This window comes from Electrona antarctica, assembly GCF_951216825.1.
Source record: "Electrona antarctica genome assembly, chromosome: 11".
In the NCBI taxonomy this organism is placed as follows: Eukaryota; Metazoa; Chordata; class Actinopteri; order Myctophiformes; family Myctophidae; genus Electrona; species Electrona antarctica.
Window position 1 is genome coordinate 9108774 of NC_136792.1, and position 17446 is coordinate 9126219.

At 44.1% G+C, this 17446-nt stretch overlaps 1 protein-coding gene across 3 annotated transcripts in view; it reads left to right on the top strand.

Moving 5' to 3' along the window:
• Nucleotides 1-17446, top strand: part of ulk2 (unc-51 like autophagy activating kinase 2) — a 55757-nt gene that overhangs the window by 7301 nt on the left and 31010 nt on the right. For all 3 annotated transcript variants that reach the window (XR_013791173.1, XM_079514819.1, XM_079514820.1), the window contains exons 4-5: nucleotides 12430-12462; nucleotides 15561-15597. Coding sequence is in view for 2 of the 3 variants with exons in the window: in XM_079514819.1 (XP_079370945.1) it covers nucleotides 12430-12462; nucleotides 15561-15597 (70 nt within the window). In the remaining variant the exon portion in view is untranslated. The remainder of the gene's footprint in view (nucleotides 1-12429; nucleotides 12463-15560; nucleotides 15598-17446) is intronic.

A 17446-nucleotide genomic window follows, 5' to 3' on the forward strand; every position in this document is an offset into this window, starting at 1 on the left:
ACATGACATGTAAGACAAGCAAGTAAGCAATATCATTATAGAGGAACTCAGCATATCTCCGGTCACCTGCTGAGTTCACCGCCTTTCCATCTGCTGCTGATAACCTGAATGTCACCGATAGTGCTGGCTGTCTCAGGTTCCCATTTCACACACATTCACATTAGACAGCCACGCACAGGGAGCAGTTAGTGGTTTAGTGCTCAAGGGCACTTTGGTATGAAGCCAATATGACATCCATAGGTTCCCGGATAACTGCTTTACCTCCTGAGCCATGGTCGCTATGGTTCTAAACTATTATTATTGTTGTTTTTTGCGACCGTAGGTCGCAGTTACTAAGAAAACCTGCATTTCCCGTCAGTCGTGTTGTGTCACGTCAACTTTTAATAGTTTTAATAACTAGTTTAACTCCTGCTTCTCAACTGTGCCGTGAAAATCGTGAAATCCATGATCTCGACCGCCGGTCGAAAAATGATGATGATGATGATAAGAAGCTCTGTTGTTTCAGCTCGACCTCGCCTTTTAGGGCGAGGTTGCTTCTCGCCCTCAGGGCGTCTTACTGGTATTATTATTCAGAAATCATGTCCACTTATCAGACATATTCAGTAAAAAAACCAATACCATATACCGGTATACGCTTTTTAGATTCAGCAGGACACCTTACAGCAGTTTACTTAATGGAGCTTTCAACATAATTTCCAGACTTTCTCATATATTTGCAGTACAAATATTGGCTCTGTCTAAGCACCAGTAGCTAGGCTATGGAGCATAACCTCCAGGTTCATTACATAACAGTGTGCTCACATGAGAGCATGTGACTGCGGGCCAAGTCCAGCACACACTGCTTTACCAACATTACTCTTATCAGTTTCTGTCTGCAACGATCATCATCATCATCATCATCATCATCATCATCACTGTAATGGATGGATTGCTCTTACTGTAAATTTAGCAGGGTGGTACTGTATGTGTGACCACTGCGGTGCATTGGTAGTAATGCAGAGAAGCTGAGATATTGTCTTCAGTAGAGTTGTCCCGATACCATTTTTTTCAGACCAAGTACGAGTACAAGTACTTAATTTTTAGTACTCGCCGATACCAAGTACCGATACGAGTACTTTATTTTTGTTGAGTAACCACTTATTTGAGACCCTTTTTCTCGTAGATGCGGGCGGGCCTTGGTGTGCTGTTGGCCTGTTGCGTGCCCCCCCCCCCCCCCCCCCCCCCCCACTGTAGTGCGTGCATGTGCACATCTTGTTACCGGGGCAGACCGGGGGGGGGGGGGGGGGGGGGGGGGTGTGTTCCAAATCACTGAATGCTCCTTTTAAAGCGTCTGCAGACTCTGCACCAATCTTCTCACCTGGTGAAGCTATATATAACATAAGCACACCCTGTGGCATCCCGGTAGCTCAAACTGTTTAATGTTTAGTGGGCTAACCATATAAACATGGCTGTTGAGGCTTGTGGGTTTGACTCCAGCTCAGGGCCTGTGCAACATTCTGCGTGCCCTTTCCTGTCTCGCTCCATTGTGACCAACAGTGATGAGTGACGATGTAAAAATAACTTCAAAAACATCTAGAATGACATCAGTGTCTCTGTGATATAAAAGCCTGGTTTAGCACAGCTCACTTCCTGTCACTTCCTCTATTCTGATTGGAGAGCATGAGTGCCATTATTAAAACATTTTGAGGTACTTTACTGGGGTATTTCCAATTTCCAATACTTTTACTTCTACTCCACTACATGCATTGTGAGTACTTTTACCTTTGCTACTAGTACATTTTGATGCCAATACGTTTGTGCTTTTACTCAAGTATATTTTGAATTCTGGACTTTTTTACTTGTAATGCTGCATTCACATGCAATCAGGCAAGCGGTAGACGGCAACCTGAAGTCATTTTAGTGGACGGTAAACGGAACAGGACGGCATGACAGCCAGAACCGGTAGCGGCAGACGGCACATCAATGTTAAAAATATTGAATCTTTTAACCGTTCCGTGCCGTCTACCGCTTGCCTGATTCCATGGGAATGCAGCACGACAGGGTATTTCTCTATCGCAGTATTGATACTTTTCCGTAAGTACAAAATTGCGAGTACTTCTTCCACCACGTACTGCCTTGAAGTGGAAATATGTCCTGTATTTGCGTAAGCCTCCAACAGCCCCAGGGACCAGACCATCCGGCCCTCCACTCCACCCCTGCTTCCATAGCTGCATCAGTGCCACTAATCAGTGTTGCCAGAGTTTGCGATAGAAATAAGCGACCAGGTCTATATGAAAGCAAGCCCAAAAGAAGCCACTCCACAAATGAGCAATTTACATGTAATATTCCTCAGCTATTTTCCAAACAAATCTGGTATGCGGGTCCCTGGCACAAAACATATTTCAGATGGGGGTCGGTGTGGACAATTACATTACATCCTTGACATGAAATATGAAAATGTTTGAGAACCAACAACATTAGGAAACAAGCCTAATTACCGGTAAGCAAATAACTACACTTTAGAAACAAGCAAAAAAAATAAACCCAAACCACAACTACCGATTATTTAAAAGCAACTTCACAGAAAAACAAGACCAAAGTCGCTTATAATAAGCGGTCATGGCAACACTACCACTGATGTCATGGCCTCATAAAGACAGGGCAGCCATGTGATACTAATGTGGGGTCGTTCAGAGAGTGTACTGTCTGTCTGTCTGTCTGTCTGTCTGTCTGTCTGTCTGTCTGTCTGTCTGTCTGTCTGTCTGTCTGTCTGTCTGTCTGTCTGTCTGTGTGTGTGTGTGTGTGTGTGTGTTTATATCAGCATCCTCATCGTCATGAAGTGAAACAGCAGCTGTCACTTTGACACAGACCACAAACCAGGAGAGGCCATAGCTGGATATGGAGATCAGAGAAAGAGACGCATGCACCTGTGCACGCCATGCATGCCGCACACACACACACACACACACACACACACACACACACACACACACACACACACACACACACACACACACACACAGTAACGCAGTCGTTTGGTTTCCTCAGCTCCTTGTGTTGTGTTTTGTTTTTGTTTTTTTCTCTCCCCCCCCCCCCCCTCTATTTTAGTCTGCTGACACTAAAAGTGCTGTTTGAGCCTGTGGCTTCTCCCTGACTCACTCTCTCCATTCTCTGAGAGAATGGAGAGAATTTCTCTCCCTTGTTGTTGGGAGCAGCAGTATTTGTTTGTGGTGCTGTGTATTCATTCTCTGAATGTAACAGAGGTCTGTTGGTAGCTTATATTTCTCTGTCCTTCACCCCCAGTCCTGCACTCATTCACACATTTTCCTTTTCGTCACATATTCTTTTGCTTTTTACCCATATTGCCTTTCGTAAACCCCAGCAGGAAGTAAAATTGGCTGGAATGGGACTCCAACCCATTCCAGCGGGAACCCCTTTTGGTGTTTTATATGTTATACTTTAACTATTGAAAAATAGCAGATCTACAAGCTCATAGCGCGGCACCAAGTACCTATGAGCTTGTAGGTCTGCTATTTTTGAAAAATCGTGAAAACGTGGCACAAATCTTTGAATATATTCTTTCTGAGCGAACGTTTTTAACTCAAATCTTTGCTTCTGTGGGTGGGGTCCCTGGAACAACATATTTTCATATGGGGGTCGGCGGTCAATTTCATATATTTTTGGGGGTCGTTGACATTTGAGACATAGAAACATTTGAGAACGTTTTTCAGAAAACTGTTATTAAAGATTTAGAAGACATTTGTAGAATCGTCCTCAGGTCTAAATGGGTTGTTAAGCAGCACCAACTGGTATGTTGATGCAGGTTAGGCCCTGCATGTGTTACCCAGGTTGCCTACCTACAAAACCATGGTTGAAATCCAAGGCTAGCTGAGTACTACTGACCTCTTCAAGGACTAAAAACATGACGGTGTGGACAACAAGCATGGTCCACTTTGGTCACTCGTGCTGAACTTGGGGATAGTGTAGCAGCTGCTTGTTGACCGCATTCCTTTGGATGAAGGGTTTAGTTTAGGCCAGGGCATTGGCTTCAGGGCATTGGGTTTTCCACCTTGCATCATGGCAAGCATGCTTGGGGGCCCATGTGTGACCTTTCTCCTACTAGGTCAGCGCGGCTTCTTCACAGCTCTTGTCCAGTGAGACGGGAAGTGGGTCACCTATTTAAGAGTGGATCGGTATTGTTATAAACCTTTTTCTGTCCTCCGTCTAGTGGGTGGGCTCCTGTAACCGTTTACACCACAGGGCTGTTCTCTGTACCCATTACTATCAGTGGATGGTGGAAAGGGCAGGATGATATACGAGAGAGAGAGAGAGAGAGGGTTTGCGGAGGTGGGAGCTGGGACTTCAACTCTCTGTCAGCATATGTACAACAACACTATGCACGCATGCAGGGGTTGCATTATTATTGGCAGCCAGCTAGACACACACTGTGGATAACAACAACATGAATATAAAGAAAACAAACAAACACAATTAAAACGGATCGATAAGTGACACCCAGTGTGTGAATGTGTAGCGACTAACGTGGTCACACAATGTTGCCGTAGTGTTGGTGTAACTACTTAATGTTAATTGTTAACACTGAGAGTAGCTCTACTGCACACAGCCTTTTGTGCGGCGTGTGATTTTTAGGCTCACATTAGATGCAAGCGGACGCTCATCTTCACACCTCTGCATAATGCATTATTATCATGCCCTCATCTTGCACTTTCACAACCAGCCTGCCGTGTAGCTTAGAGCCTGCGTCTCTCAGCGCGGTTTTGTACCCTCCATTGACAAAAATCTTGGGCTACCGTGGCTGTATCTGATGCCTACTGCATTTCATTTGTTACAGTATTATTGCATACTTATTTTTTTCATGTTGACTTCACAGCTCAGTAGTTGTGCAGTCGTTTGAAAACGGAAACATAAGGAACATAATAATTATGTCAATAATTCATAACGACACCTGAATTATGCTTTTGACACTTCAAATACGTGATCACAGTGATCAATGGTGAGAAGTGAGAACATCTGTGGATGTGGCATGAGGCGTGACCCATAAAAAAATGTCTGTGACCCTCAAATGGGTTTTGGAATCAGTGCCGTAGTTACACCCAGTTAAATCTAGTTAAATCTATGATCGCAGGTGACACGGCGTCACACACACACACACCACACAAACGTTTAGGGTTATTTTAGGTCCTAGACGCTAAAGGAAGTACAAACGGTACACAAACAGTAAGATCATCAATCTAATTTGGCTTCACCATTGTAGAAGATCCGACCAAAGTGACTGTGAGTCAAGAGATCACTTCACGCTGCAGGCCCAGCTGGTGGGAACACCAGGCAGCGTTCATTAACATGGGGATGAAAGTGACTCGCTGATGCTCCCCAGGCACCTCTGGAAACAGGTTCTTTATAACCTAGCCGTTGTTTTTGTGTGAAATACCACAGAGACCAACAAAACAAAAAAAACAACCTCTCGGTTGAAATTGACCTGCACTAAAAAGGCAAGTGTCAATCGAGAGATTACACAGCATGCTGTGCTATGCTGTAGGAGCTCTGCTTTTTAACATTAGCATGTTAAATCAAGCAAGCTTGTATAGATCAGCTATTTTCACTACTTCTTAATTATATTTTTTGTATTTTATGGAATTGTTTTAAAATGTATACAATTATTTGTATTTATGAATGAATGCTTAGCTTATTTTCGGTCTTAAAACAACATGTACATGATTATTACAGCAACAAAAGCATTTTACAGATTACAGATTTTAATGTTTGGTCCATGGCCCACGAATGGGTCTTGACCCACTGTTTGGGAAACCGTGGGCTACGTCATTCTGTCTTCATGGAGTCGGGAGCTTTGAGCGAGACATAGTGGAGCGAGGTCGAGGGCTGTAATCACAGAGTGTCGAGTTTCTAGGGCTCCCTGTCTTCATACAGCCCTCGCTGTACACAACCCAGACACCTCATACAGTACATAGTAGCCAAAGAGAAAAGGGTCTGTATGCACTAAATACATTTGATTATTTTTTACATCATTTGCTTGCAAAGATATCGCACAATATGGCTTGAGTCTTCAGGTGCCCGTGAATGTTCCTCCACGAAGTTGTACTTGAATCCCGGAACACACGCCGTCCGAAATCGGAGACCAGATAAGACACACGATGAGGAAACTTGATGTCAGGAAAACAGAACGTCACAGAGTAAGAGAGATGATGGAGGGAGGGAGGTGAGGTTTGTTTATGAAGCTGTGGAGTCATGGGGTGTGTGTACGGGTAGTCGCATGCATGGGCCTGAGCTTCCAAAACAACGCCTGAACCTCCTACAAATGGAACACTGTGTTCTAGTCTGGAGAAAGGGCCTCTTTTGTGTTGTTTCTTTGCGTGCGTGTGCGTGCGCTTGCGTGTGCGCACGTGTCCCATGACTCCCATCTAATTTCTTAGAGAGCATGTGGTTGTGGGGGCAGGGGATTGACATAATGTTGAGTGAGGGAGGGAGAGAGAGAGAGAGAGTATGTGTATCTTGAAAGAGAGAGAGGGAGGGACTCGGGAGAGAGACGGAGAGGGCTGGTAGTTCTTGGAGTCTTTCAGGAGGAGGGGTTGGCTCAGTGATATTTCCTAGAAAACTCGGTGCACAAAGTTCAGTTGTGTGTTGGCTTTCTGCCCTTAACGTCTATTAAAGACATGAGTGTAGCGTGCGTGCACACGCACACACACACACACACACACACACACACACACACACACACACACACACACACACACACACACACACACATACAAGGGGCCAAGAATGTGTTCCTAATGTCCAGAGCAGGGTCCTCTTTATTTATTTTTTAATATATTTAACCCTTATTTTAAATAGTTAACATTTTTACTGAGAATAAAAATATATATTTTGCAAGGAAGACTTGGCCCACTTAAAGGGGCATTCCACTCATTTTCAACATTCATTAATATACCTTAGAGCTGTTGTGTGGAAATAATAATAAAAGGTCCCCCCATTCTGTGTTTCCTAGAACTAGAGGTCTGAAAAAAATCATTAACATGGTGAAACACATCTTGATGATGTCATCAAGATGTGTTTCACCATGTTAATGATTTTTTTTCATAATTACAGTTCTAGGAAACACAGAATGGGGGGACTTATTATTATTTCCACACAACAGCTATAAGGTATATTAATGACATACAGTAGTAAAATGTTGAAAATGAGTGGAATGCCCCTTTAAGTTGGCACCATAAAACCATGACTGTGTCTTGACGTATATACAAATTATACACGCGCAGTGCACGTGCGCACAAGCATCCTGTCTGTGTTTGTGTGTTCTCGTTTGTGCATGCGTGTGTACTTGTGCTACTGCCACACCCAAAACAAAATGAATCAAATGCAACAGACTGTTCCCTCTGTGTCGGTGCCCTGATGCTGACCCAGACTATCTGTCTGACATCCATCCATCCACCCTGTTCTCCCTCCACTATAGTTATCTTTTCCTGTTGTTGTGTATATCTGCGTATGTTGTGTATACATTGTGTATATATATATAGTGGCATATACATTTATTTTCTTTTTTTCCTTTATTAATATCAAGAAAATGTCTCAGGAGCCGAACTAAAATGCATTTTACTACCGGTATTATGTAGACTACATGTACACAATATATACCAACAAAGACCACCTTGGCTTGAACCTTGAACCTCCTACGAACATGGAATGACTAGTATGTATCACATGTCACTGTTATACGTCAAACCTTCCCCATCCCCCAACGGTATCCGCAGACCTCGCCAGTTTACCAACTCGCCGCGATTTAGTGCATTTTAGTTTTACTCCACCTTCATTTAATTGAGAGAGAGAGAGAGAGTGGATAGTTGTTTAGAGTTAACATTAGAGAAAGTAGGAATGCTAAAAGTTGAAACGCCAAAGTACCGAAACAATGTAATTCATTAGTAAACAATTCCTGAAATGGTAGGCCCTACTTATCATTGGTATTCACATACCTTTTATCATCATCTAGCTGACCATTTAAATTGCACAAAATAATTTGATCGCTTTGGAAATGAACTATAACATCTGTGAGTTTGACATATTACACTGATGAAGACAGCATGTTAGCGGTTGGGGGGGGGGCATGTACAGACATGTACACACACACACATATGGTTGGGGGGACATGTACAAACATGTACGCACGCACGCACGCTCGCACGCACGCACGCACGCACTGCACACTGGTATCTTCTATCCACCACTCCTATTCCCTAAGAAATAAGTTCTATATGACCTCATGACCTTCACCAACCATTTCCTATGTGATGTAATTAGTGCACAGGAATACTGTGTTGATTTGCCTCGGAGATCAAGTGCTGCCATTCACAATCAACCTAATCGAGCGAGCTTCAACCCAACAACATCACCGTCGCATTCAAACCCCTTAAGAGTGACACGCAGTCAAATTGTTAAATGGTTTATAAATGGAACCGTGAGAGTGTGTGTGTGTGTGTGTCTGTGTGTGTTTGTGTGTGTGTGTGTGTGTCTGTGTGTGTCTGTGTGTGTGCTGTGTCCATGAAGCCTGCATGGTGACAAGTGGAGTATATATTTATAGCATTTCTGTTGTGAAAGACTTGTTTTTTTTTTATCTGGCTGTGATTGGCAGTATGCCAGTCAAGCCAAGTCCAAAGTCCTGTTGATTTGGCAAAGTTATATAACGGGCGGTGTGTGAATGCTGTGTACTGTGATGCTAACCTCTGTGTAAGTTTAAAGCCAACGTTCTCTCTCTCATGTACAGTAAACGGTTCTAAGTTCTAGTGGCGTTACCTTCGCACCTGCTCCACTTCTGCTGAGCCTATACACAAAGAAGGGCCTGTATGCTCGTTGTACCACCTAGAAGGGCCTGTATGCTCGTTGTACCACCTAGAAGGGCCTGTATGCTCGTTGTACCACCTAGAAGGGCCTGTATGCTCGTTGTACCACCTAGAAGGGCCTGTATGCTCGTTGTACCACCTGCCTCTAGAAGGGCCTGTATGCTCGTTGTACCACCTAGAAGGGCCTGTATGCTCGTTGTACCACCTAGAAGGGCCTGTATGCTCGTTGTACCACCTAGAAGGGCCTGTATGCTCGTTGTACCACCTAGAAGGGCCTGTATGCTCGTTGTACCACCTGCCTCTAGAAGGGCCTGTATGCTCGTTGTACCACCTAGAAGGGCCTGTATGCTCGTTGTACCACCTGCCTCTCAAAGAAATGCTTCGCATGCTTATGCAATTGGAGAGCAACCAATCCAAATGTGACCAGATTTGACTGAGATCCTGCCATCGTGCAAATTCCAGCAAATTCCACCAAATTCAAAATTTTCAAAATGAGTTAATTAACACCTTGCTTGCCCGGACCTATTTAATCCATTTAATCCATGTGCCCATCATTTATAGCGCCCGGACCACTTTTACCGGCGCACCGGAAGTTGGTGTGCATGTCTGTGTAGCAGCTAACACAATAGCCACACCACTCTAGAGTCGATCGACAACAACGGGAGACAAGAATAAATCTATCACGACTAGCGACTGGACCGCGGAGCGCCGTCTAACACATAATCTTTTTTCAGAATTAGACAGGATGATTTAGATCGGGAGTTATGATCGTTTTAAGATTTTCGTTTTCGTCAGCTAAACAGGCAGGGAACATTTTCGATGACGTGTCACTGTTTGACACGTCATCGGATCGGGCAACAAGCGCTCCTAGGCTCTAGAGCGATGCGAACAGTTTTGTTATCATCAATCTCCGGCTTGGGCACTTGACCATGACCTTGAACTTGACAGAGATCTCCGCCCCGGGCCTCCATGGTGTTAATAGCACATACTAGAGCATGTAAATATGACATAAATGCTTAAACATGTAGCTAGGTGTAATGTTAGAGTCCACAGAAGTGAACCTTTCAAGCCTGTTTTCTCAACTCGCTGTTTTCTGCAAGACATTACTCTATAAGCCATATCTCCAAAACTGGCTGGTCAAACTGAACAACCAATATGTCAATTTGAAGCTATGATTCCCTGCTTTCATGTGACATGAAACGAAAACGAAAATTCAAAAAAAATCCAATGGCAGTCCCCCCGTCAAATTTGGTCACAAATGAACTCGGAGACCGAGGAGGACAACAACAAAAACCAGCAAGTCGAGTCCTCAATGAACCCCACTGACTGAAATAGCCGTGTTTTCTCCCCCCGGTTTGGGTAGCAGTTCTTCCTAGAAGTACATCGGGGTCATCGGGGTGTGCTTGCATTTCTCAGCAGTGGTATTTCCAACTGGACAGACAGCTACAAAAGTTTTAGAATTATTTTCGCTTCGGATTAGTCAGTGTGGAGAGACAGGAAAACCAAAGGCAGAAAAAAATACAAGGCATTCAAGAAAAGTTGGATTCAAAGCTGAATCCTTATGCTTTCAAAGGGGGTCTGTGTGTGTTTTGTGTTGGTGGGTGCGAGACTACTAGTGAACGGGGGGGGTACTTGGGGAGGCATGTGACACAACTAATATCTCCTCCAGTCTGACCCGTGACGACTTTTCCCTTCCCCCCACATTGGACTGCTGAACACATCCCTCTTATGTAATCGCTCTCTCACTGGCCCCAGTATGCTCACCCACTCCCCCCCCCCCCCCCCCTCCACACGCATACACGCACACTCACTCTCCCAGTGGATAATGGCAGGCCGTGCTTTCAGCTTGCCCATCCCCCATAATAACCAGCAGGAAACCAAAGCATCACAGTGTGGCTCATCGATTCCCAGTACAGCCCATTACTTGCCCTTCCAGCAATGGGATTGGATAGGATGGAGCTGCTTTACCAGCCAATGAGTGGAGCTGGTTCAGTCCTCGTGGACCTGGGTAACGGGGTGGTCACATGACAGGAAACAGCTGAAACATGTCTGGAGGAGCGCTTGTCGGCCGTTAGCGTTTGGTCGTGCCTGTCAAACTGCTGTACTAAATGAAAAACAGAAGCCCCTACAATGCACTGTTGTTACTGGTGATGCTATGTTGTGGATTGGACACAACAAGTTATCTCTGTGGTGATATTAGATATAGAACATTATGAATCTTAGAGGGGAAATTTTGTTATTTTAGAAGTCAAAGATGGTACAGGAGCAAGAAAATAAGCAACATAATGCACTCAAATCAAGTAGGTTATCATTAATTTAAGACAGGACCTATGATAGCTCGGTGTAGCTTATGTGATGAGTTGGTGAGTTACTGTGAGCAAAAAATCAGGCTCCCTCCAGGGACTGCTGGGATATGTAGTCCGTCCTACAGGTGTAGTTTTTCTATGGCCTTGGTGATATTGAGGAACATGATGCACATGGTGTGGTACCTGATCTGCCACAGATAGCTCAACTTGACACTTCACACACAGACACACACAACATGCGGGTCCTTAACACATAGTCCTATACTATACACCTATACGGTATAATCTGTAAGACACGCGCACGCACGCACACACCGTACAGTCATACATACGTACATATGGAACCTAGTCAGACCTGCTAGCTGAGATATGCACTCAGTGTGACATTGATGGCCTGCTGCACACACCATACAGATACTATGTTTCTAATTCCTTGGGGGCGTTTTTTCATAATGATTAATTTTGCATTTAAATGTATGTCAAGACTACAACACACATAATGCGAATACCGGTATTGCGTGGCTATAAAGCAACGTAATTATTTTTTTAAATTCAGAACGTGGTCGGTTTTTCACCGTGAATAAATACCAACTTGTATGAAAGAAGCATCACCTACACTACTACAGTACGCATATGATCATTTTCGTTTCATTCCAAGTGCGTAAAGACCTTCATTCGCACGCACGCATGCGCACACACACACGTGGAAGCAAGTAGCATGTGCTTGTATAACTTGGCTTTGTTCCAGCGTCTTGACAAGGTACCTGTTACTGCTGTCACGTGGTCATGATTCTCTGCACCCCAGTACTCTGAACACACACTCATACCAAAGAAAGTCACAAACAAACAAACAAACAAGCTTCTATTGGCACTGAAATATCGTCGTTGCAACATGCAACATTTCCAAACAGTGTTGGTGCTCCAGGGTGCATGAGATGGCGTTTTCTGTGTCAGCAAGATGGCATGAATTGGCAGTTGGCAGACAATCCATTTCGACCTTCTTGCAGATATCAAGTCCACTAAAAACTCAGATTGGCACAACACATGGACCCCGGCCACAGTCCTCACAAACAAACCGCCCCCCACTGAGATTTTGTTACAGTATCTTAATGTTGGCTGGAGGCCACGTGGATTTCAGAATGACCGTTTTGGTCGTTTTCTGACTGCGGTTTGAGCTGCAGGGCGGTTCCTGTTATGTTTTTGTTGGTGGATGTGAGACGTTGTATATGTGATTAATGGTCCTAACTGATTCTGTGCTCTGTGTTCTCTTCCAGGAAACCCCTAACTCCGTGTTCCTGGTCATGGAGGTGAGTGCGTGGGCTTATTAGGAAAACACATGTGCACTCGGACATATTCAATGTTCTTCTCAGTCTCCTTTGATGCATGACCGTGTGTTTTTTTACCATCCTGCTTGTCTCACGGAGGAGGAGGAGAGTGTCTGTCTTCTCCTGTCTCACGGAGGAGGAGGAGAGTGTCTGTCTGCTCCTGTCTCACGCTCCCTATTTCCTTGCTTAGTGTTCACAACTGTAATGTCCCCTCCATGGCACGGCGGCTCTCCTGCTTTCCTTTTCTTCTAAACTCCCAGACACTCTCTATCTGTCTCCCTTTTGTCTCTGCCATAGTTTCACAACACCACAAACTGCCTGCAGCCTATAAAACACACTGTACCAGCTTCTCAAGTTTCCCAGTTTCCAAATACAACCCCCCCACACACACATGTACACACACATGTACACACACACACACACACACACACACACACACACACACACATGTACACACACATGTACACACACACACATGTACACACACACTATTTTCTAAGAACTCTGTTCTCTGGAAGCCTAGATGTTTGTTTGACCTAGTATTCTTGCATATTGCTTCACTACATATTAATATCTCAACCTCTCTCACACACACACACACACACACACACACACACACACACACACACACACACACACACACACATGCCACCTGTTGATAATATAACTTGTGTGGGCACGCGTGTACCATGGGACCATGTTGCCTTGACCCAGAGTGGTGTTATTGTGCTTGACAGTGTCCATTGTTTTCATGCGAGCCTCCACAAATGGAAAACTAGACAGGGGGGGTTGGGTGCTCCAGGTCAGAGTGTCTCAACCAGTGGGTTGGGACCTAAGCAGGGACTGGAAGAGGTAATGGGGAAAAAATCATGTCACGGAGTGCGGTAGTCACTGGTAGAACGTTTCCACACCTGAGCACATACAACATTTACTTAAATTCATTGCTTTCAACAAAACTGTTGGCAGCGAATCAAGCTGGAGTTGGGCATGTTGTTATATGCCCATTCAAGACCAGCCTTCCTTTCCCTGGCTGGTATTTCAATACATTTCAGGAAACCTTTATTTTTAGCCTTTGGAAAGCTTTACAGTGACACCAAGCTAAGAATGTATACCCAACCTATAATAATATAAGAGTTTAAAGGGAAGGGGAGTGTTTTATAGCAGTATTTTATACTTAAAACATTGCTAAAATATCTATAAGCTCACATCATGTGATGCATTGGCTAATTTAGCTATATAAAAAAACATTTGTTTTTGAGGTTAAAAGGGTTCAAATGCATCCTGGAAAGACAAATAATAACATTAGTCATGAGGTCACAGGTGTTTTTTGATTTGATTGATTTGATTGTTGAGATGACTCAAGGTCAACAATGTATCAGTAAGTACGTAGTACATTGTGATTAATACCAATCTTTATACTAGAGTTTACCTGAGCAACATGGAGCACAAACTAAGGAGAGAACATACAACGAGACATGGAGGTTGTTAGAGGACACTCTTAAGTAACACAGATAATGGCCTGGGCCGTGGCTCAGCGGTCCAGGCACCTTGGCTGGTAATCCAGTCTGGCAGTGTGCTGAGGGTTCGACTCCCGATCCCGACGGCCTTTACTGCATGTCAACGTCACCCCCATCTCTGTCCCCAATTCCTGTCGGCCTACTGTCTGTAAATATAAAATAAAATAAAGAAAAAAAGAAAGAAAAAAGTAACACAGATACATTTATTTTTTAAATTATTTATTTACCCAGGGAAGTAGCTGAGCACAGGTGCTCATTTTCAGCAACGCCCTGCACATAGAAACACACAGACAGACAGACCCCCAACAGCTCCAGGGGGAGCAATTGGGGGTTCAGTGCCTTGCTCAAGGGCACTTCAGCTGTGTTGGGTGTGTGATGACAATCACTTCCCCACCCAGATTTTTCTTGCCCGTCCGGAGAATCGAACCGGCAACCTTTCAGCAACAAGGGCGCTCCTCTAACCCTTAGGCCACCGCTGCCAAATGTGTTCAGTGCACCAGTTCTTGATAGTTCCGCTTCATGCAAAGGGCTTGTCTTACTCAGAGGTTAATATAAGTATCATATGAATGTGTTTAGAAAGAGAACAGCAGGGGAACACAATACTCTTCTGAATGCTGTTCAGGTAGGATTTGTTTCCCTTTCAGCAGCAGCTGCATTAACGCTACAAAAAAAGACTGTTTCTTTATTTGAACAAGATAATCTTTCTGGTCAACATTGAAGCGTACATTTATGTTCTGGAATGTTGTTGTGATATATCAGGCGTGAACTCTAATCAATAAACTAATGGCATGTAGGAAGTTAGGAACTATAGGACGTTAATATGAATCTATAAGAAGGGCTGGATTAACCCTTTGTGGTGCCCGGGGCTACGACCAGGTTCGGTGCCCCCCTGCGACAGACTTTTCGTGAGCGAGTGGTGCTGCTCATGAAAACTCGCTTCACCAGCGGGATGAGGAGTGCTGCTGATGTGTTTCGGCACCGTTTTACAGCTATAGTTCGGCACTATTTTGGGACTGTTACTTACCTTTTTGGACAGCCCCCCGAGCTTAGTATACCCTGATCTGCAGCCCCTAAAGTCTGTACATTAAGCCAGGCCTGGCTACAGTATAAGCCTTCACCATTGTGAGTCAATTTTAGCCAGAGTATTGCCGAAATTCTCTCTCTCTCTCTCTCTCTCTCTCTCTCTCTCTCTCTCTGCACTCTCCCCATCCTTCTTTTCATGTAGTCTCTCTCCTCTCAGAGGTTGTCAGGAATGATAAAGCCACATCCTTTTGTTAGATTCGAGTAATTGATGAACGTGGCATTATATTATACACAGACACAGAGACATGCGTATGTATGTATGCATGCATGCATACATATGTGTTGCACGTACACACACGCATACACACACACACACACACACACACACACACACACGAACACATTGTACATGCGCCCTCAAACACAACATTTGCTGTCGGCATGATCTTGTTAATCCCGTGTGCTTCTGGTCACACACACAGTGTTCCTCATAGAATCAATGAGAGTGATTACGTTGTGTTTTTTTTTCTTCCTCCTCAGTACTGCAATGGTGGAGATCTGGCGGACTATTTGCAAGGTAAGCATCACGCTAATCTCTTGCCGCTCACACACAGAGGGGATTATTATGCCATCACAACAAAGTTACCAACGCCACAGAGCACAAATGGCCTTAAGTTCTGACTGGGGCTATTATGAGAGGACTGCGTGGGAATGTATGCGTGTGTGCATGTGATTCTTTCATATTCTGTGTGTGTGTGTGTGGGGGCTGGGAGTGCAGAGGACACTGACAGAGAAAATGAGTTTGTGTGTGTGGTGATGGGTAACATGCATAAAGACTAGTGTTTGTGGGATCGGAGGTGGAAAGAATGAGTGCTTGTGTGTGTGTGTGTGTGACTGCGTGCGCGTGTGTGTGTGTGCTGTGAAGGCTTGTGCGTAGGAATCACCATAGTTGTGTACAAAGCCATGGTTCTCTGGCACACAACAGTGACGCCACCATGACGACTTCTAAAAGGTTAACGATCGATGATGTCCCCCACTTGTCTCAGAGTGCTGACTCACACGTTTAGCTTCACTTCAGTAAATGTCCACTACACTCCTGCACGTCAGCTTTTTATATAGTAGTAAAGTAAGCCTTGCCGAGCCATGAGGCTCATTAGGGACAGGAGCATATCTCCTGTTTCCTTAGCGTGAGGCAGCTTGATAGTATGTCACGCTAGTATGTCACAAGGACTTACCCCCAATCCAACTCTTGAGCGCCAAGCAGGGAGGTACGATCCGGCCGGGGATCGAACCCCCGACACTCAAACCACAAGGCCACTGAGCTGGTTAATATATGTATATATATATAATAATAATAATTTGTCTCTGTTGTCGGGAGGAAACCTCATAACTCCAAAATGTTTTTCAGGAAATGAAAAATATACATTTGTCAGGAAATTAAGAAACCCTAGCAATACAGCCTCATCAACGTTGGTGTTGTAACTTTATATATTGTCAATTACTTCCATGAGAGGTGGGAGAGGTGGTGGAGTTAGTTGCTTTAGCAGACATTTTGAGGGTCCAATGGAGTTAAGTTTTGTCCAAAGCACTTTTTACTACTTTCCATTGGTTCAATATTTTCGAAACAACACACAGACGTAAAGGGTGTTCAATATCACCAATTTATGGCAAAAATATATCAAAAACCTCGAAAATGGAGTTATGAGGTTTCCTCCCGACAGCAACGACATAATATAGTAGTACGCAGTCCAAAAAAAAATACGTTTTATTGAGATAAAAGATAAGAAAGCTTTGAGGACAGTTTGTGAAGGCATGCTCAGCATGGCACCAGAGTTGGTATAAAGGGCAACTTCGTGCTATTGTGAGGAGCATTATGTGAAAATGTTTTCCAGACACAGACCACATTGGGAAACAGTCTGATTTCCAAATTGTGTCCTTTTCACAGTAGAGTAGACTGTAGACAGACACCATCCCAGCCAAGTTACTCTACTTGGCAGACGCTATGCTGAGACAGTTATCTACTATATGAATCTATTGATATGGATGAGATCGTCTTAAACGGAACCCTCCAAAATGTATGAAAATTGCATTTATTTCTAAATCCTTAAAATTATCCCTGGCTAATAAGACTATGCCTCAGTACATTTATAAATTATAATTGCCCTATATAACTAAAATCCTTCAATATTTTATTTATTTTAGAAATACTTCCATCTTTTACTCGAGCGGGACAATTTGCCCATAGCAAGTTGACGATGTCATTTGGCCATGTGTGGTCTAGCTCCATGGAATGTATGGACTGCATGTACTGTATTAAGGCTTATTGGCCAGGGATCCTTTTTAAGGCTTATTGGCCAGGGATCCTTTTTAAATACCGCTGTCCTACAAAGCCAACGATTTGCAATAATGGCGCGACTGACGACTCT